General features: G+C 32.0%; 3 protein-coding genes and 1 non-coding gene across 7 annotated transcripts; 3 read left to right on the top strand and 1 right to left on the bottom strand.

Annotated features, from left to right (window-relative positions):
* Positions 1-417: 417 nt before the first annotated feature.
* Positions 418-6,314, top strand: LOC101221721. 2 transcript variants are annotated; one of them, XM_004148993.3, is made up of 11 exons: positions 418-763; positions 1,747-1,831; positions 2,856-3,052; positions 3,379-3,464; positions 4,578-4,623; positions 4,710-4,766; positions 4,966-5,020; positions 5,141-5,241; positions 5,427-5,490; positions 5,569-5,702; positions 5,888-6,314. In XM_004148993.3, exons 1-11 carry the CDS (start codon positions 686-688, stop codon positions 6,059-6,061), a joined length of 1,077 nt encoding a protein of 358 aa, XP_004149041.1. In that variant the 5' UTR covers positions 418-685; the 3' UTR covers positions 6,062-6,314. The 2 variants fall into 2 exon arrangements, with proteins under 2 accessions (XP_004149041.1, XP_011657896.1); XM_011659594.2 differs by having other exon boundaries at positions 1,747-1,841.
* A 2,154-nt stretch (positions 6,315-8,468) lies between these two features.
* On the bottom strand, positions 8,469-11,630 carry LOC101221953 (THO complex subunit 4A). Of its 2 annotated transcripts, none has more exons than XM_004148994.3 (5): positions 11,358-11,628; positions 11,021-11,167; positions 10,855-10,923; positions 10,588-10,769; positions 8,469-8,965 (listed from the first exon to the last, which is right to left on the bottom strand). In XM_004148994.3, exons 1-5 carry the CDS (start codon positions 11,520-11,522, stop codon positions 8,776-8,778), a joined length of 753 nt encoding a protein of 250 aa, XP_004149042.2. In that variant the 5' UTR covers positions 11,523-11,628; the 3' UTR covers positions 8,469-8,775. The 2 variants fall into 2 exon arrangements, with proteins under 2 accessions (XP_004149042.2, XP_031735948.1); XM_031880088.1 differs by lacking the exon at positions 8,469-8,965 and adding an exon at positions 8,997-10,321 and having other exon boundaries at positions 11,358-11,630.
* A 75-nt stretch (positions 11,631-11,705) lies between these two features.
* Positions 11,706-11,779, top strand: TRNAV-AAC. The gene has a single exon. It is a non-coding gene; the product is annotated as a tRNA-Val (tRNA).
* Positions 11,780-14,840: 3,061 nt separating this feature from the next.
* LOC101222427 (protein NRT1/ PTR FAMILY 2.7) lies at positions 14,841-20,307 on the top strand. 2 transcript variants are annotated; one of them, XM_004148996.3, is made up of 4 exons: positions 14,841-14,971; positions 15,195-15,412; positions 16,223-16,788; positions 19,307-20,307. In XM_004148996.3, exons 1-4 carry the CDS (start codon positions 14,890-14,892, stop codon positions 20,151-20,153), a joined length of 1,713 nt encoding a protein of 570 aa, XP_004149044.3. In that variant the 5' UTR covers positions 14,841-14,889; the 3' UTR covers positions 20,154-20,307. The 2 variants fall into 2 exon arrangements, with proteins under 2 accessions (XP_004149044.3, XP_031738080.1); XM_031882220.1 differs by lacking the exon at positions 15,195-15,412 and having other exon boundaries at positions 14,863-14,971.
* The last annotated feature ends 663 nt before the right edge of the window (positions 20,308-20,970 follow it).

Genomic DNA, 20,970 nt, shown 5'->3' with positions numbered 1-20,970 from the left:
CTAAATGTTGGAGAACATACACCATGTACTGTTTTGGTTAAACTAAGGTTAGCTTATGGAAAAAAAAATTATCTTCTATCAACATTCATATTATAAAATTCGAAAACACTCTCTTACATTTTGTATTTCTTTACCTATAAATTATCATCCTTAATCAATTTTAATAAAGTTAATTTTAACACATTGAATTTAAATATAGCAATTTATGATAGATGGAGATAAAATAGTATATATATAGATATGTGGATATAGATGATAATATTTAGGGATAATAGAGATATAGTAGTTTTTGTTGATGTAATATGATAGATGATATAGATGATGGTATAATGTGATTTGATTTGAAATAATTTAGGTATGAAATAATGGTAATAATATTGTAGAAAAGTAGAGGGGGGGCGTGTAGGCATATGAATGGCATGTAGTGCGGCACGATGGCACGCTGTTGCCTCCATCGACCGCCAAATCGATCAATCATTATTCATTCCCTTTCTCTTTCTCTTACATTTTTCAACTTTCTTTCTCTCTGTAACTCCTTAGATCTTCTCGTTCTCAATGCATTCTCTTCCCATTTCTTCTTCTTTCTTGTTGCTTAACCATCCCCACTCTTCCTCCATAACCTCACTCTTCTCCTCCTGCCATTGATCCATAGTAGTTAGGGTTAAACCCCTTCTCCATCATCGTAATGTCTCGGGCGTTGACGCCTCGGAGTTCTGCTTATCTTAGCGCCTTGTCTCAACAGATTGAGAAGAAGCTTCAGCGGGTTCGTTTTTCTTCACCCCCCCTTTTGTTTTTGTTTGATGAATATCTGAAAATTTCTTTCCTTTGGATTATCCGTACTGTACTGTTTGGATAAGATGATTCCTTTTTTCTCTTCTTTTTACTGTTTTATGGGAATTTCACTTTCTTCTTTTTACCCTTTTTGGGAATCTATCTGGTGATGATTTATTTCCTGTTGATCGTCGTTAACTTGTGGATCGATTTATTTAAACTCAGTTCCGGCATTTTTGGAGCCTGTGAATTCAAGTGGGGTTTGTTGTTTTTTGATGAGAGACGTTATGGAAATGAAAACTAGATTGTAATGTTAGACCTCCCATTGCAGTAACTTGCTAAAGAGTGGTAAAGGGGGAATTTGTTAGGATGTGAGTTAGTAGTTTGAAGGACGAGGTGTGAATTTTGGCAGGGTTTTGGAATTGTGGGATTAGTGAAGGGTTAGTTAAGAATGCAGGGGAAGGCTGAGGTAGTCTTCTCTTTGCTAGTTTGTTTTGTTTTTAATTTCTTTTTTGAAAGAAAAACTAGCTTCGATGTAGCAAAATGAATCCCAAATGGTATGAAAAGACTTAACACCACAACCCAAAACCCAAAGAACATGGAACTAAACAACTTGGTGCTCCCTCTTAAAACTTTGTTATTCCTCTCCAACAAATTCTCCATAATGCCACACCCACCCTCTGTGGTCCGTATAGTCTGACCCTTCCCACAAAAAGGCGGGTGCAAACTGAAGACATCTACGTTGTTTCTGCTATGCGTTGACAAGGCTGAATATTGACTTTTTCTGTTAGTATAGTTTAGGCTATTGGCAACCTCTAATTCAGTATAAGTTTGACAGTTTACTTTACACTTTGGTTTTCATGAACTTGAGGCTTATTGTGATGGACAGTATAACCTAGAGAGGTTGAATCCCTAGTGGATTGTGAATAATTAGTTTTAAGATTTATTTATTATTAGTTTTATTTTTAAATGTAGGCATTAGCTTCTTCATCACAGAGGCGAGATGTACTGCAAGAATTATTTGCTGATATAGCGCTAGAAGTCGATGACCGAGCCAAAGGTGTGTTGTGGTAATGCAAAATTTTATATTTGACAACAGAAATAGCATGCGGATGAATGCTTTTACATTTTGTCCTTTAAGTTTCTAAAAAATCCTTTCGAACCCTGCTTTTTATTTTTAAAAAGTTACATACCTGCTACTGGATAGTTTTTTTAATTTAAATTTTTATGCTTGTTGATATCAAATGGATATTGACTGACTTGATCCATGGTAAAATAATGGCTAAATTACAAGGACCTTGAACCTTTTCCTTGGTTTCAAAAATACCCCTATCCTTTTAGGAGCTGCAATATTATCCTTCATAAAGATTTCAGTACTAACCTTTGAGTAGAAATTGGTTAGAATGCTTGATGAAAATTAGGACCTTGCATGTTGTGGTGGCAACTTGGAATACAAATTTGGGAATACTGTCACATTGGTCCAAGCCACTATCACACCCGAATCAACTCTGAATTTTCATCGTAAATTCTTTCTACTTAAGAACTCAAGGACACTGATGTACAACTTATAGGACAGATCCTGTTCAAGTAAGGTCGTTGTAAATTTTTTCTACTTCAATTGTAATTTTTAAACATTTATGGTGGTCAATGGTAATTTTCAACTTGTGAAAGAATAAGGGTATCTTTGTAACAAATGAAGTTCTGGGTACTTTTGTAATTTGGCCTAAAATCGCTTAAGCTAACAGTTTACATTTATTGTTTTTTTTACATTTTTTGATCTCAAAAGTTATCATCTTGCATCAATTATGCAAAGTTATCTTTTTGTGCCCTTCTGTCTTTTCATCTTTTCCAATAAAAGTAGTTGCTTCTGTGCACCAATATTCATGAAATAAATCAAGTTTTTCTGTTTCCCCTTAAATGAAACAGAGAATTACGCCTATTAGAGTTAATTAATTGAGTACTTCTAACTAGCTTGTCAAAGCTGGTACTAGTTTTATTATTTTACATAGTTTAAAATGAGATTGAGAGTCGATGGTGTTACTGTGTTAGAGCACTAGCCACTCATGCTCTGCTTTATAAAGCAGAAATAATTCTCAGCACGGAGGAAGATGCGATTGCACCTGTGGAGCATGGAATGAATGATCCATTATGCTTTTACGACGTTCTTGCCGATTACTATGTTCAGGTGCCAGAAAGCGGGAAACCAATCCTCGATTTGATTGTCAAACTGTGGAGCCAATCATTTACATGTCATATTTTCACCCTCTTATTCCACAAATGGGTGGGTTACCTAGACGATGCATTTTTTTGAAGCCAATGCGATTTTCACTGATGGAATAGTTTGTTATTTTGTTTTCCCTCTAAAATTTCTTGAAGAATTTACCCTCCATCTGGCTTTCTTAGTTTCTATAACCAACTATTCTGCACTGAAATGGATTCTACCTTTATAATCATTATCAGGTGCAGAATAAGTTCTTTTTTATTGGGTTTTGAAAGCAGTGATTGCCCTTGAAAGTTGTCCAAACATATCTGCCGTTGGAGTTACTTTCTTCTTTTTCTTCTATTTCATTAGAAAGATTTGGTGCCTGATGGAGATCTATCTTGCAGCTCTTTGAAATAGAAATTGAAAACTCTGAAGAAGTTCACCTTCGTAATTCATCAGCTCTTGTTCAAGGTGCCACCAATATCTTCTGGTATGGATTTATCAATTTGTTGTTAACATCAATTTCATTTATGTGGAAATTTTCATAGCTTTTAAAAATCATGCGATCTTCATGTATTGCACTATCATGCAATGTATCCTTTTTTATGATTTCTTATTACTCTAGCATGGGACACCAAAGTCAGTTAATTGACAAGTTATTATGATTTGTTGGTATCTGTAGAACAGTCGATGAAAACATATTATAAGATTTTTCCATGCATTCTTAATTGTTGATCGTATTACAATATTATTTTAAAGGAGCACGGACAGCAGACACAAGGCATTTTATACAAAATGCGTATGTTAAAATATCTATACTCTTATATGGGATATAATGAATCTTATTGTACATATCAATGATTCTCATGTTGAAAAGTTGTTTAGATTATGATATTTCACATTGAAAACAAAATAAAAGTTGATAAAATTAGTTGCCTACTCTATACAGCACCTCTCTCAATGTATTTGACAAACATTGGAAAAGATTAAGAGGATGGAAAATATTTGAAACACATTGAGACAAGTGAACAGCACATTATATTCCTAAAAGATACAATATCTTATTAGAAACGGAACTCAAAAGGTATCTATTACATTTATTTAGTGTCAACAATTATTTGAGATATTCTCACAAGTGTCTGACTGGTGTCGATAACGTTTGACATGTGGTGAATAAGTGTTGGTCTTTGTATTCAATTTGTTGATTGTGCTTAATTCTTAACATTAGAACGTGGTATTTCTTTAGCTTCCAATTTTCATATTGAACATCAAAGAGTTGCTTCTATTTATCTGTCAGTACTGATAACACACATATTAGATCCATTTCTGGTTCTGACACTAACCCATGGATAAGTGCACCCTTTATGTTGTGGTCTTTTCTCTCTTGCATTATGGAGAGGGCATTTGTTTGTTAGTTCCCCTATATTCTATCCAATTACAGAATTGTAACTTTTTAACTGGAATTAGCATCTTATGCCTGGGTACTTCATCAGACATTTCATGATATCATTATTTCATGTAGCTTCTGGGTACATATTTATGTTGACATATAATACTACTGGCATTTTAGTACTATTGCAATGACCTTTATATTCTGATTCAGGCTTGATATTCAGGCAAACACTACTCGATTTAAGTCTCTCTTTCATGTAAGAGTTTGGTCCATAGTTTCTACTCTTCTTTTGGTGATATGTGAATGCTTAGTAACTTGTGCTACCTTCATATTGACGTTCAGTATCTTCTTGAAGAAGTTTCATTTCAACCTGCCAGATTGAACAAAATTCCCATACAGGTTAGAGTTGAATGTTTTCCTAAATTTTGTATGATAGAATCAAGTTATTATGTCTATTTTGCTATGAATATTATACAATCTAGGTCGTTTTACAGTTATACTTGTGTCTTTAATACAGCTGTTTCTAGAGAATTGTTTTGTAATTGACTCCTTTATGTCTTCTTCTCAACCTTTTCTCGTTCTTTTTTGTCAATGGCAGGTTCAAAGAGATCTTTTTCTTTTACTTTCACGGTTCTTAATTTTCTATGATTCAGGTGAGCTTTAGCTATAAATTTCTTTTGGAAATCTATTCTGATTAGTAAGGTGGCTTTTTTCCCCACTTACATTTTAGAACTTGGGTGCCCACCTGTATATAATAACCTTGCTGTTTTCAGATGATAAGCTCGAGAGTTTTCTGAAGCAATTTCCTCCTTTCCCAAATGCTATACTAGTTGGTGGTCCAGCTGATTTGTTTGTGATTGAACTTACTGATCAGGTAAAAATTTTGACTTGTTTCTATTAAAACATCTTTTTCCTTAAACAATGATTTAGATGATCATATATATAAATTACCGTTGTTTAGTTCCTTTGATAGTCTTATCAGTAAATAGCTTGTGCTGCTTTTATGGTTAAATACATCTTCAAGCTCCATAACGGTATCAAAATATTTACATTGGTCAGATTCAAAAGTTGAAGGTGGAACCTGTACTGCTGCATTATCTTTCACGCCTGATTGTTCTCCAAGGTAATTGGCTGACTGATTAACATTCTAGAGTTCCTTGCTAATTGTTCAGATTCTAATCAAGGCTATCAATTCATATAGGTATGGAACTCAGAATGACCACAAGTACACGGCTAAAAACTTGTTTGTATAGTTTTACCTCTCCCGGTGGTCCCATGTATCCAACCAGAGCTGTTCGACATGCTGCGTGGGATGCTCTGGATTTGCTATTCCCAGTAAGTTTTGATTAACCCAAAACTCATTCCACAACAGAAACAAGTTTTAACTTTTAAGCATGTTCATCATTTGAAACTTGATAACTTTATGCTTTCCCCAACTTTACTAATGCGTGCGTACAATAGCAATAAGTATTGTTATGCTTAGGAAAATTGTAAAGTTTGATCAAGGCTTTTTGGTACAGGTTGGACGATATCCTAGGCATCTTATAAGCCTATTTTTCAGATTACTATATCCATGGTACTGGCCCTCATCTTGTTGGAACTTCGTAATATCATGTATAAGGGCAGTATTTCTTTCCTTGTTTCGGCTCATCTTTTCGAGATTTGAGAATCCTAATCAGCACAAGTCTTTCTAGGCGGAAAAAAGAAAAAAAAAACTCAAAAAGTTTGTATATGTACAACACAAAGACATCTCTTATTCTTAGGTCATGCTGTCCCCCCTTTTTGCTAGGGGCTGTGTGTGTATGTATGTATTCTTTACCGATTCCAAACCTATCGTGTGATTGACTTTCATTCCAAGCTTTTATTGCTAAAATGTTCAAAAAGAACAGAAAAAATAAAGTAAAGAACATTATTTAAATTCAATGGAAATTCCCCTTGTTTTATTTCTTCATTAGACCACAATATATATAGAACTTTTTTTGGTGAAATATTATTGTAGGTTCTGAAGATTTAATAGAATCGTTAGCATTTACAAGGTTGAGAGGAAGATATGTTCTTATTCAAGTAAGAATAAATATGAAAATGTGTATATTTTGATCTAAGATAATATTCTATTACTGCTGTTCTCTCCCATTTGATCTCTTTCAAGATATAAAACACCTTGAAAATATCTTCCAAACAAGAGTCAAGAAGCAATAAATGAACGTTTGGACATTATATAGATACGATTGGTGCTAAGCACCACTGTAATAGGTGTGGAGCATTTATGGTTGTAGTTGAATTGGTCTTCCTATGTGTACATCCATTTATTGACTTGGTGATGAGGTTAAATAGAGTAATACATTTAGTAGGGTCTCTTCCACAAAAAAGTTGTTGCAAAATTTTTGTTTGATTTAGGCATATTCACATCTTGCAGGTAGCCCCAGTTTATTTTGTAACTGTAGATCAGTTTTAAATGATATCGTTTGACCTCATTATGAAGGAAAGAAAGCGTTGCTAGTCACTCAAATGATAGACTTAACCAACAAGATATATCAATCGGTTACTTATTAGAAACGAGACTTGCCCTAAAATTGAACAACGGTACAGTATATGCAACAAACCTTTAGAACTGCTTTGAGGAAACGATAAGGCACAGAATCTGCATAATTCTGCTAAAAAAATATTTTGGTGTTCAAGTTTTGCAAAATAAGTTCCAAAGAGAAGTTGTAAGGCAAGCTAGCAATGATTTGGGCTATCTGTATTCATTAAAACTTAATTCAATTAAGTCTTTTAGAAGTTATCTTCATAGAGTCTATCATTGAAGAGAAGATTGTTTGGTTTGTTTCATATGCTCCATAAAAGGGTTCCTAATACGGCCTATCCACACGCACGATTAGCAGTCTGACCATCCGAAACAATAATTTCTTTAAAATAAACCTTACAATCCCCCAATATTTGGAGCTACAAAATTCTTTGCCTTGTTTCCAAACTAATTATACGCTCATGTCGAATTAACTACAAAATTTTAAGTCCATTTCTTTTTCTTGTAATGATAATCTAGAAACTAGAGTGTTAGGGAAACAAATAGAGTGTTGAAATAATCAAATCGATTTAGAATGTTAGTTTTAGGTACACATATAATTGACCACAAGGCCAATGGCTTGAATCCCAAATCCCTAGTCCAAAAAACGTGTTCTCATAATTCAAAATATTACAACCACATAACTTGATAACCAAAATTAATAAGTAACAAAAGACCAAATGATCAAAATCACACGTACTTGTTAAAGACATACTTTAGAGGGCAAAAAGCATAGATCACAACATTAAATTACTATCATCTTGAAGGGATAACCACCAAAGAAATAGAGCCAACATGTTAAGTTCCCAAACAAATTATTACAACAATCTGAGTAATAACCTAACCATAATATAGAAACAAAATCTAAGAACTAAAATGTATTACTTTTGTAGCTTCAGTGTTGGTCCTACTCTGACCAAAACTGCAATGGAATTTCTACCCCACTAGTGCAATGGAATTTATGGCTTTCTAAAGATCTTAAAATCAAAACTAAAATGAAAATCAGAAAAGAAACCCAAAAACTGCAGAATGCCAAAATCATTGTATGGTATACCTTTTTGCATTCTAATTATTGAATGCAAAATTCTGGAATGTTCTCAAACAAAATCAGCAGAAGAAACAAAACTGCAACCCTATAACCACAGGAATGTAAAAGCCACACACACCAATGACTTATTTCTGCATACCAATTCTAAATGGTTCAGGGGCTTCAGAAGTCGATGCCAACTTCTGAACATTTGGTAATCAACTCCACACCCCTCCCTCCCTCTCCATGCCAACAAGTAGAAGATCTTAACACATTAGTTTTAAAACCAATCGCTGCAATGCAATAAAGTAAAATTTCTGCAGTCAGAATCCAATAATTAAAATGCACAGAACAGACTATCAGCTACATCTGTATCTATCATTCTAACAAGGAGTTATGATTTAGAAGCGGTGTACCGGAACTGTAGCCTCAACACCAGATGTGGTTGATTTTGTTAGGACCAATACTTCCCATGTCATGGACACAAATCCTCCCATGTAGACAAGGAGTGTGAGTGATCAACTTTGCCAGTTCCAGTGCAATTTTCGTGTAAAATAAATAGGTTTGAAGAAGATTAAAATAGGTTGGAAACGGGAGATTACAAAATCAAGCATATATGAACACCTCTCTTAATAGTTTACTGGAACAAAACAACAAAACAAGCCCAAACTCCACATCCTAGCAACGTCTAGCAATTCTCTCAAGGTCAGGGCTTCATGATATGACTCGAAAATAGAAAAACATGTCCTCATCACATTCATCATCAAGCACCTAACGTAGTTAGGGATATCAAGCCCCAGAAAATGACACCAAATGATTTAATTGATCTGCATCGCTTCTTCATGGTACTTGTCCAAATCCGCATCTAGATCTTCGGCTGATAACTTCTCACCATGACCTCTGCCACTCCCACTCCCACTCCCACTCCCACTCCCACGTCCACGCCCACGCCCTCTTCCAGGACCACGCCCTCGTCCACCACCTCGGTTTCGACCCATTGCACGTCCACTGTTATAAAATCAAATGAAAATTTACTAAATGTATGCCAATTAAGAGAATAAATAAAAGCAATCAAAATTGAATGAAAAGCGTAGAATACAGCAATTTCATTCAATATATATAAAAAATTTGAAGACTTGACAACACCACATTCAACTTCCACTTAACTCCAGATCTATGACATAATACTAAATTTTGCATCATCTATCATTCTCGCAACCAATCTCCCCTAAATCTTTCAATAAGATAGGTTCACTAGGACAAAACTAATCAAACAGGACTTTCAGCGCCTAGAAACAAAACCATCACAGTAACTTCAATTAAGCATATTGCCCTTACTTTTAAGGGGTAATGCAAAGGTATCTAGTTGAGTTTACCTTAAAAGTTCAAGCAGCAAACAATTCTATACTCAAACTATTATCATTTTTCTTTCAAGTTTTTTTTTTTTTTTTTTTTTTTTTTTTAAAAATTAAAAAATGAACTTTCATTAAGAAAAAAATTGAAAGAATACAAGGGCATATAAAAAAGAGCCCAGAAGAAAAAAAGAAAGCACACTAAAGAAAGAGCCTCTGATCAAGTAAGAGAAGACCTAAGGGTTACACAAAACACTTTGTCACCATCACCAAAACCTACAAAGAGATGCTAAACCTGAAAGGCCCAAACATCACTGAAGGCCTCTCAAGACCTCTAAAATTTTGCTATTCCTCCTTCGTGCCACACAAAATAGCACACCCTTGACAATGCCACAAAAAAACTTCTTTATTGCACCCTGAAATCTTTCACCTTCAATTCAACAAACTTGGTCATTAAACAATCCAAGTTATCATTATCTATACTATTAACTAAAAGGTTTGACATGCAAAAGAAGGAATCAAAATAAGTTCTTCAAAAGAAGAGATCCAAATTAAGTTCTTATTTCTTGCATACTGTGGTAGAACTAGAACCCTTAATGTCATTCATTGGAAAACTCGAATAGAAATCTTGTAAGTTTTTAGTACACAAAAGTATAGTGTGGTGATCAAATAGACGAGTTGTAGACTCAAATACCTGAAGACAACAATATGCAGTTTTCCAACAATAAAGTAGATTCATGTGGTTTTTTAAAGTACCAGCCAAGGTGTGAATAAGTAGGCAGACACTCACAGTTGTTAAAAAGTATATCTATGAAGTGTAGGAAGCAGCTAATTACATGCCATAAAATGCAAACTTGAGAAATAAAAACTGTTGGACGCACATCATATTGATTACTATTTACTACATCCTTAGTGTTACAAGAACAATACCACCTCTATGTCACACTACATATGTTGACAAGTTGTTGAAATTGAATATTTGATGTTTGATCTGATGCTGATGTTTTCAAAACTTTCGTCCGACATGTCAAAAAGTAATGAAAAATTATTTGACTTTGAACCAAGTCAGAACAGAACTGGAAAATGTTAAAAAAACCACGTTAAACCCCAGTACAACTTAAGAAAAAAATTGCTTGAATCATGGCCTTACATAGTTATTGTAAAGAAAATAAATTTTTTACCTACTTCAGAACGCATACCATTATCTGTGTTATAGATGATTTCAATTGTAAACTTAAATCGAAAAACTAGAACAGGTGAATTGAAGAAATGTTATACCCTCTCGGAAATCCATTAGGATTCCCAAAACTAGCATTTGAAGGAGCAGGCACAGCAGGTGTAACGATGTTAGTGCCAACAATCTCCAACTTCATGGGCTTCCCATCCAGCTGAACATTGTTATATCTCTTTATAGCAGCAAGAGCATCTGCTTGTCGTGAAAAAACAATCTCTGCTGTTCCCTAAGAAGAACAAAAATTCAAAAAATGTAAGGAAATGGCTAAAGATATTAAGAGTCCTCGTGTATTAGCACAACTTGAAACACACCTTCGATCTCCCACTTTTATCATAATTGATAGAATACCGTTTGACATCACCAACTTCAGAAAACAGCTCCTGCGTATAAAATTAGAACCAAACCTCAGTAACACATACATGAAGAAAAAAAAACGACTCTCTCATTTTCGAAATCTCAAATCCAAAACGAAAATACCTTGATATCTTCATTGGAGACACCATAATCCAAATTAGAAACATAAAGCTTGGTGCCAGTTTCAATAGCAGAAGCCCGTGGAGGATGTGAAGGATAAGCCGCACCGTGATCTACAAACATGTCGTGTGACCAAGCCGTCTCGGGCGCCTAAACCCCCATGTTTTTTAAAACATTAAAAAAAGAAAATACCCAAGTCCGTTTTGAAAAGAATGAGAAACTGGCAGTAGAAGAAGAAGAAGAAGAAGTAGTAGTAGTAGTAGAAGAAGAAGAAGAGGTAGAGGAAGGCGATGGTAGTAAGATTGAGGGAAATCGGGATGTTAAAACCCAAATCCTTCACCTTGGAAGTAGAATAAGGCGTTGCTCTATTAAGACCACGATTGCGAAAGCGGCGAGAAGGACCTGGTCCAGAAGAAGCTCCGCCACGAGCTCTGAAGTTTGAGGAGCCGGATTTCTTGTTGTTCTTGATGATATCATCTAAGCTCATGTCGAGAGGCTCTGCCATTGGTGGTCGTGGATCGGAGATAACAATTTCTAGGGTTCCGATCGAACGATGTGGTGATGTTGTGAGCAAATTAGGGAAGAAGCCAATTGCGAAGAATTTCGTGCTATCAAATTATGAGTTCTTTTTCTTTCTTTTTTTTACTAATATATATAATACTTAAATTTCCTTCCAAATGCAGTGACAGGTGTCGTGGTGTAGTTGGTTATCACGTCAGTCTAACACACTGAAGGTCTCCGGTTCGAGTCCGGGCGACGCCAAATTTTCTTTTCTTTTTTCTTTTATTTATGACCCCCACTTATCTTAAGGAATTTTAATTCTTACTATTTTTTAAAAAATTATTTCTTCAAATTTATTTATTATAATATAATTAATGAGAAAAAAAAGAGTAAGTTTTTAAGCTTGATCTATAAATTAACTAATGAATCAATAAAATATATTATTAGTTTTGTACTAATAGTATATAAATTCACGAAAATGAGATAACTATTTTAAGCGATATTTATAATCTTTTATATTTTATTAGTTTTGTACCAAACACCTGCTTTATATTTTAAAAATAAAACTTATTGGAGGATATAAATTCACTAAGTTTAACTGAAGTTAAGATTGAGATGCTCTCCAATGTTTTCCCACTTTATACTTACTAATGTATTTATGCATGTGTATTTATGTATCAATACGATACAATTGCATATTTAGTCTTTGAAGAAATGTTTACAATATCAAAGATGCTGTAATGATTGTTGAATTAATCTAATTTTTTTTTAAAAAAATAACTTTTATCTTTTCTTATTATTTTTTAAATTTAATGACATTTTCTCTCTAAAATTCTACTAATTCACTAACTATTTGAATAATAAATCTACAAAAGGCGGTGTTAACATTTTTCAATAAATAGAAGTTGTCAAAAAGTTTTAAAATATTAAAACACATATTTAAGGAACTAACTAAATTAAAAAAATTTATATATTAATTAAGAACTACATTTAACTTTTTCAACGACCACTAATAAACTTAAAATATATTGAATAAAATAATATTTGACATAATTTTATTTCAAAGTTTACATGTTTCTAAAATATAAGTACGTATCTAATTTAAATAACTATTTTGATATTAAAATTTATTGTATGAGAATTGAGATGTGATTATTTAGTAGGGGCTTAGGGGTTTAGTGGGCTTAGTCTTGAGCGTGTGATCCTACGCCTCCCAAATTCTCTGCGCCTCAAATTTCGAGCATATTTCATTTCGCCTTTTTCTCTTTCTGAATATTTTTTGGCGCACCTCATATTTCATTGCGCCTACGGACAAACAGGTTAATATGGATAGTCCTTCGAACCTAGCATCTTGATCTTTCTTTTTGGAGATCTTGTTTGCACGCACAATTGTCTGTATTTTTAGAAGAGGAATTTGCTCTGAGAAGATCTTTTCTACATTTTTCTTTGATTCTAGGGCGAGGTGGGGAATTAGTCAGTACGTACCTGGCACGGAGGTTGAGTCTCACTTTAGCTCTTGAGAAAGTCATCCGCGTAGCCTTGCCTTCCCCTATCTCTAGTAAGGCAAAAAGGTCAATTTATGGATATGGATAAGAAGAAAAGGGAAATTAAGGGCTATTGGCTCATTCTTCTGATCAGCTACTCTGATAGGGGAAGTGCTAGGGTACTTGGTCGTTGGGGATCTCTAGAAACTCCATTTTATGAAATTTCAGAGAGATAAAAAAAAAGTGTGAATGCTTTATTTATCACCAAGTCGAGATGAATACTATATGGTAGCAATAGGAAATTCTTTGGCACTGAATCCAAGTATTCAGGAAGAACAGATTGTTTCAGCTTGATACCGTCAAGAATTCTTGACTATTGAATGGGAACAAGTTCATCTTCGAAGTATTTTTCCCTTCCAATATTTTTCTATTAGAGCTTCTCTCGTTCCTTTTATCGAACATAATGATGCGAATCGTGCTTTAATGAGTTCTAATATGCAACGTCAAGCAGTCCCGCTTACTAAGAAGTTATATATATAAAATCGATTATGTTTGACGAAGATTACTGGGTGGGACACCGCAATATTCTTTGTGCCTTTCTTTTCTTTCAGAAATATGCCTTTCAAAGATAGGGGAAGGCGCAACTAAGCTCTTTCTTCAATGAGAAAAGGTGCAAAAATTGAACCTCAGTCGGGATTAGACGTTCCAACTTCCATTTAGCAACAGTGATTCAATTGATGATAAAGAAAGAGAATTCTTGGTTCAATTCTCCACCTTAACGACAGAAAAAAGGATTGATCAAATTCTATTGAGTCAGACTCAATTTCCTCCAACAAAGGCTTTCAACTATTGAAAGAATTAACTGAACTTAAAGAAAAGGAGAAAACCAATACTATTAGTTTTATATAATAATTGATTAAAATAAAATATTATTTGATTATAATTCATTTAATTGTTTAAATTATATATCAACTATGTTTTCTAGTTATTTGTTTAGTTGATTCAATGATTTGTTTGTTTATTTAAAAAATAATGTTTATGAGTATGATTTTCAATTCATATACTTTTAATTAGTTAATTTTTAAAATTTTTATTATATTGAATTTTGGGTGTTATTTGAGAAATTGTCTGAAATTGTGAAAATTAAGTATTTTGGAAGGCTATGTAATTAATTTTTGAAATTGAAATTCTATTGTTAAAGTTTTGGTTGTTGGATTGATTGGTATTGACGGTATCAAGCTGAAACAATAATGCATTTTATGGATAATTATTCATGAATAATTATGGGAGAGACAAATCAATAAAATCTAAAATGCATGAATTTTACGTAAAACGAAAGTTGAGTCTCAATCAAAATCGTTGTCCTCCATTAGTGAATTGTTTCTTTGTTGGTCTAAATTAGTTTAATGATTTGGTATCAAAACTTTGACAACAGACATGAATTCGAACATCAAATTAGTAGGCCGAGAGAATCTTTAGAAGCACTATTGGTGGTTAAAGAACAAGATGTCGAACACCATTACTTTGATGAAGTGGGAAATACAGATCATGGTCGATGTCCACCCATGGCTCAATTGGATATATATAAATGATGATAGAAATAATGTTTCTAAATATATGTGTGTGTCAGCTCAATTTTGTCCATATTATGAGCTTCCAAACTATATTATACACATGTCTTGAATTTGAACTATGATTAAATTATTCAATATTAATATTAATTGAAAGAGTTGTTAAGTTTTAGAGAATCAAAATAATGATGACAATGTTGAAAAAGCAAACCTACACACTATAGCCAAGAAACTAATATAAAGTTTGTAAGATTGGGTTCCAAACTTATCAAGTTGACTTCCCATTTCTCAAAACTTTCTTCAAAAACTCATAAACATGGGAGAAGGAAATAGATCAGAAGAAGAAGCTCAAATTTCCAACAAACATGGTGGTTGGATCACCTTCCCCTTCGTCATAGGTCATCTCTACTTTCTAATTTTTCTCTTCTATATTAATTTTTAATTACTTTTTTGCTTCAAATATAAACTATGATCAAATGTATACAAACTCAGTAGACGACGTTAACTCCGTATTCTAAATACTAATAAATTAAAAATATTTTCGTTCATACTATATTGTTAGTGAACTATATATGTAAATCGTTTTTGTGATGTTTATCTTTGTTTGTCGATGGTTTTCAGGTACTTTTGCTTGCATGACATTGGCAACCGGAGGATGGCTTTCAAATTTGATAGTGTATTTGATTAAGGAATACAACATTAATAGTATTGATGCTACTTTGATTTCCAATATTGTTAGTGGATGCCTTTGTGTTTTTCCTGTTGTTGGAGCTGTTCTTGCTGATTCTTTCTTTGGATCTTTCTTTGTCATTCTCATTTCTACTTCTATTTCTCTTTTGGTAATTTATTCTTCTTACTACTTCTCTTTGATTTCAATGTTTAAATTATTTCATTTGATCAAATTTTTCTTTATCATTATTTCTTTATTTACACTATTATTTTTTAAAATAATTATTTGGTTTTGTACAAACTTAATTAAAACTTATCCCTTTCACCATTAATTTACACTAACTTGTACTCAATCAATTTGTGTCTAATCTTCTCCTTTTGTGGACCAAAATAGTATATTTTCAATAATGTTGTTTGTTTCAACGTGATTATAATAATAAATATTATTCTTGTCTTTTTAGAATATACAGATGGAAAGAATCGAACCTCTAGTCGTTTTCGTTCAACTATATGCTTATTTTTTATATATTATTAATATTATTAGAATTATCTAAAATATTTATTATATTTGAAGTGTGGTGAAATAATATTGTTATGGTTATTGATCATTCAAACATGTATACATATCAAATTTTAATTGAAAAAAATATTTGGATGCATCTCGAGCTGTAACCATCTTTATGTAACTCATTTAAGGGGTTCAATTCATTAGATAAATAAACAAAGATTTTTAAACCAATAGATAGATGAGAAAGTATAATAACTCATATATCTTACAAAAATATAATAATGTTTCTCCATTTTAGATCTCAACATATACTCTCAAGGTGGTCTCACTTTTTTTTCTCTTGAATATCTTCTTGTTCTTCTCTTTTCTTGCTTTGCTCTTCCTTTGTCTATACACCAAGTTTCTTTACTCATTTTTACAACACTGCTTTTTAATAGGTAAAAAATAATAATGCATATGATTCATTTTGTAGGCCATGGTTTCCCTTACACTAACAGCAACAATCCATTCTCTAAGACCACAACCATGTGATCATAATAATACCTCAATCACATGTTCATCATCACCTTCCAAACTCCAATACACAATCTTATACTCAAGCATTATCTTAGCATGTCTTGGATCTGGAGGCTCTCGTTTCACCACAGCAACTTTTGGTGCAAATCAATATGATACAACCAAAGATCAAAACATTTTCTTCAATTGGTTTTTTGTCACTCTCTATGCGGGATTTGTTGCTAGTTCCACAGCTATTGTCTATATTCAAGATAATGTTAGTTGGGGTTGGGGCTTTGGCATCAGCCTTGCAGCCAACGTCATTTCCCTAGCTATTTTCTTGCTTGGAAATCGCTTCTATCGTCTCGATAAGCCTGAAGGAAGTCCATTTACTTCACTTGCTCGAGTTCTTGTAGCTACGGCTCGAAAGAGGCTGGCTCAGATGCAAGTGGGAAGTGATGAAGGTTGCTACTATTATAGTGATCAGGACCATCGTGTGGGGATGCCAATTGTGGATGGAGTAACGTTGACAAAGAGTTTTAGGTATGTGCCCCTATGCTTTAATCTACTTTATTCTACTTTTGATCTTTTTAGTTGGATTTTTCGTTTACTTTACAATTTTTAAAAAACAAAATAAAAACACTAAATTTATTAAAATATCTCAAATTTTTTGGAAGTTTGGATAATCCTAATTTGAATTTTAAAAGAATCAAAATACATTCATTGTTAGTTTTTTTTAATGAAAACTATCTATTAAACGACTTTAAAAAAAAGTAGAAAACAAGAAATACTAAAATTTGTAAAATATCACAGCTTATTTATAATAAATTAATATAGACTACTATATTTGTCTATATATCCATATCATGATAAAGAATGGAAATAGTCTATTGTGGTCTATCATAGATAAATTATGATATTTTCTTTAAAAAATTTATCATCGAAGAGATAATTGAGAAAGAGGGAATCATTATTGTAGATGATAAATGGTTGACATTCATATATATCTAACCGTATAATCAAATTTTAAACTTTATTTATTGAGAATAAAAATATTGACGCCACTTTTAAAAGCTTATACATTTTAGAAATGAAGTGCTTGAAATAATGACGTGAGTCCCCTACATAAACAGTAATGAAAGAGTTTTAATTAAAATATTTTAAAAACATTATGGGTATCAATAAAAATTTTAAAAGTTTACGTGCATTTATATAAAACGAGGTGTCGGTGGTTTTCATTCTAAAATCAACGGTATAACAACGACTATATATATATATATTTTGAAGTTTAAAGGAATTGTTGAAACTTTACAAATTGATTGGTCATTTTTAAACAAATAATAAAATTTATTGGTATTTCTATAATTTATATAGAAAAAACAATAAATAATAACCAATGTATGTAATTAATATATGTAGGTTGTGTTTTAGATCATTATGACTATTGTGATAAGTTAGTCTTTTTTTTTTCTCCTTTTTTTATAGAATAATCTAAGGTAGGTAGAGAATAACAATGTATGTATATTGAATTAAAAAAACCATGTTGACTACAATCATTTATTTTGATAATGACTTATAAAGGTGAAAATGTATTATTAGTTTTCACTAATTTATCTTTTAACCAACACCTTTTCACTTCATTATTAAATTAATTTACTTCTGATTATACTTACCTAAATATTGAATTTTAAAACTTAAGTAAAAGATGAAAAACGTGTCTTCAACAATAAATAAATAAATAAAATTACTGCAAACTAATTTAATAAAACCAAATAAAATTTAATCAACAAAATATTTTTTAAAAAAATATATAAAAAGAAATAGAATGGTTAGGAAATAGGACCTTAAATTTTATTGAAGTTAATTAACTCACTAAACTAAATTAAGTATACGGGTAATATTTGATTCATTTCCCATCTAAAACAAATAACTCAAATCAATTTCAAATCAATCTAAATTAAAATATTTCCGTTGGTTGGATTATTGGAATATTAATTTGAAGCCAACAAATTTCTGATCAAAATATTTGAATCAAATTCAAAGACGTCACAATAAATATTTTTGTCCAACTAAATTTATTGATATTTTTGTGCAGTTTTCATGAGGTCAAATCTTTTGTTCTATAAAATAAGATAAAAAAAACGAAGATATTTTCTTTTATTTGGATCAATAATTGAATTTGTTAGAATAAAAAAGATACATGAAAAATAAAATAGATTTGACCACTTTTCTTAAAAATTGTATATGTCTAGACTTTGTTACATCACAAGTGTTGGGTCCATAGGAATTATAGATTATAAAACATATTCTTCAACTTTGTAATTTATTTCATTAATATTTTTCGAATTTTGAAATTTACAAAACTTAAAAGGAAAGGTTTAGAAATGTTTGTATGAAATTGTTAGTAATTTATTTAAAACATATTTATAAATTTATAAATGTTTTATTAACCTCCTTCAACTTTTAAAAGAAATCCAAAAAGTTTTTTAATAACGTATATGGACAAGAATGATTGTTATAACAACTTATTTAAAAAATACTAATGAAACTGTCAAAATTTTGCTTTTATAATATCAACCTTACATTTCTTACATTTATTTTTTTAAAAGAAAAAGAAAGACACAAAACTTTAAATAAAAATAAACAATTTCATAAAGTCACACAAAATTTCAAAATGAAAACTTTCTTTATCAATAGGACAAAACTAGAGACGTTAAAGAAATATAATCTTTAATAATTATTGAGGACCTTTCTAGCAAGATTACAACAAAAAATAGACTAAATTGAAATTTAAAATGGATCCACAAAATTTTCTCTCTTTTTTTATTTTCTTTCTAATTGTTGTTAAAGTTATGACTCAAATTGTCAACATGTATTTCTTTTTATATTGATTTACTCAAGTACCCACATAAACCTTTGGTTAAAATATTTAAATTTAAGAAAATGTGAGAATTAATAATATAACTCATATATATCATAAAGAATGTGAGGTTTCCCATATTTTCTAGTTAGAATTTTGAATGCTTTCGAAATAACATTATCTTTGATGGAACAATTGAAGGTGTTTGAATCGTGCGGCTCTAATAACACGTGGAGATATCCATTTGGATGGAACCATTGCAAAACCTTGGAGGCTTTGTAAAGTACAAGAAGTAGAAGATTTCAAAACTTTACTTAAAATCTTTCCTCTTTGGTCAACTAGCATTTTCCTCTCTGTCCCCATTGCAATTCAAGGAAGCTTAACTGTCCTCCAAGCCCTGACCATGGACCGTCACCTTGGTCCAAACTTCAAAATCCCTGCAGGGTCTTTTGCCGTCATTATCTTCATCTCCACCACTATCTCACTAACCCTAGTCGATAGGTTTCTCTACCCTATTTGGAAAAAGTTGATCGGACGAATGCCACGACCTCTCGAACGCATCGGTCTTGGTCATGTTTTCAATTTTCTTTCCATGGTAGTGTCAGCATTAGTAGAATCAAAGAGACTCAAGATTGCTCATGTTCATCACCTTCAAGACCAAGCTGAGGCAATAGTGCCAATATCAGCTTTGTGGCTTTTCCCACAACTAGTTTTGGTTGGTATGGGAGAAGCTTTTCATTTTCCTGGACAAGTTGGATTATACTATCAGGAATTTCCAACGTCGTTGCGTAGCACGGCAACGGCGATGATCTCGCTCGTGATTGCCGTTGCGTATTATCTTAGCACAGGTTTGATCGATCTACTTCATAAGGTTACGAAATGGTTGCCTGATGATATCAATCAAGGAAGAGTTGACAATGTTTATTGGATGATATTTGTGATTGGAGTGATTAATTTTGGATATTATTTAGTATGTGCTAGGTGTTACAAGTATCAAAATGTTGAAGATGGTGGAAAGAATATTAATGATTCTATAACCGAACATTGAGAGCTCATATTGTTATTGTGTCAAAGAAATCAAATCAAAGTAGAGGTTTGTAAGAAACTAGTAGATTATTTGTGAAGAATCACTTTTTAATATACTCTATTGTCTGTAAATTTGTCGCATTCTCATCGATTACAAATTTCAAGTTTATCGTTTCTATATTTATATGTTTTTTTTTTTCAATTTTGATGAATTATTTTTTGAAAGCTTTTATCGAATAATTTATATTAAACAAAATGACATAAATTTAAAGTAGAGTAATTATGTTTGGTGACAATTTTAGGAATAATAATTAAGTATATAATAATATTTTAAAAAGTTATAAATTTAAATTTGTCCGTGATAGATTTCTATCGTTGATAGACCAATTTCCAACATGGTCTATTATTGATAACATCAAATTTTGCTTTATTTGCAAATTTTTTAGAATATTGCTATATATTTAATTATTTTGAATCTAATTGTTATATGTGCAAGTATAAATAGCAAAATCTAAAGCTATTGCTATCACAAAGCCTATCACTATTAATTGCTATCGCTATCGCAATAGTTAGGCTATTGCTATTGCTAGTGGGTGGCCGCCCACCCTTTTGATTCATTACAAGAAAAATGACCTACCATGACACCTCGCCACAATCCAAATTAAAAAGAAGAGAAGAAAAAATGTCATCAATGTCAAATTTTGCGTCTTTGGCGAGAAAAAACTAACTATGTTTTTCAGATTTTCCTTGTCTGTGATAGTTATTTGTTGTCATAACAATGCAAAAACTTATTTTATTAAAATAAAATTTAATTCAATTTTTCCGAAATTGGATCCCAT

Source organism: Cucumis sativus, chromosome 1 (genome assembly GCF_000004075.3).
Source record: "Cucumis sativus cultivar 9930 chromosome 1, Cucumber_9930_V3, whole genome shotgun sequence".
Lineage (NCBI taxonomy): Eukaryota > Viridiplantae > Streptophyta > Magnoliopsida > Cucurbitales > Cucurbitaceae > Cucumis > Cucumis sativus.
This window is presented reverse-complemented; position numbering and strand designations above follow the sequence as displayed.

What these genes read in the sequence shown, in the direction of transcription:
- LOC101221953 (XM_004148994.3), bottom strand. Translation starts at nt 11,522, where the DNA reads ATGGCAGAGCCTCTCGACATGAGCTTAGATGATATCATCAAGAACAAC. An exon ending in TCTCCAATGAAGATATCAAG is followed by an intron (nt 10,924 to 11,020) that starts GTATTTTCGTTT and finishes TTTTATACGCAG; the next exon opens with GAGCTGTTTTCTGAAGTTGG. An exon ending in CCTAATGGATTTCCGAGAGG is followed by an intron (nt 8,966 to 10,587) that starts GTATAACATTTC and finishes ATTTTATAACAG; the next exon opens with TGGACGTGCAATGGGTCGAA.
- LOC101222427 (XM_004148996.3), top strand. Translation starts at nt 14,890, where the DNA reads ATGGGAGAAGGAAATAGATCAGAAGAAGAAGCTCAAATTTCCAACAAA. An exon ending in CTACTTCTATTTCTCTTTTG is followed by an intron (nt 15,413 to 16,222) that starts GTAATTTATTCT and finishes TTCATTTTGTAG; the next exon opens with GCCATGGTTTCCCTTACACT. An exon ending in ACGTTGACAAAGAGTTTTAG is followed by an intron (nt 16,789 to 19,306) that starts GTATGTGCCCCT and finishes GAACAATTGAAG; the next exon opens with GTGTTTGAATCGTGCGGCTC.
- LOC101221721 (XM_004148993.3), top strand. Translation starts at nt 686, where the DNA reads ATGTCTCGGGCGTTGACGCCTCGGAGTTCTGCTTATCTTAGCGCCTTG. An exon ending in AGTCGATGACCGAGCCAAAG is followed by an intron (nt 1,832 to 2,855) that starts GTGTGTTGTGGT and finishes TTTATAAAGCAG; the next exon opens with AAATAATTCTCAGCACGGAG. An exon ending in ACGCCTGATTGTTCTCCAAG is followed by an intron (nt 5,491 to 5,568) that starts GTAATTGGCTGA and finishes CAATTCATATAG; the next exon opens with GTATGGAACTCAGAATGACC.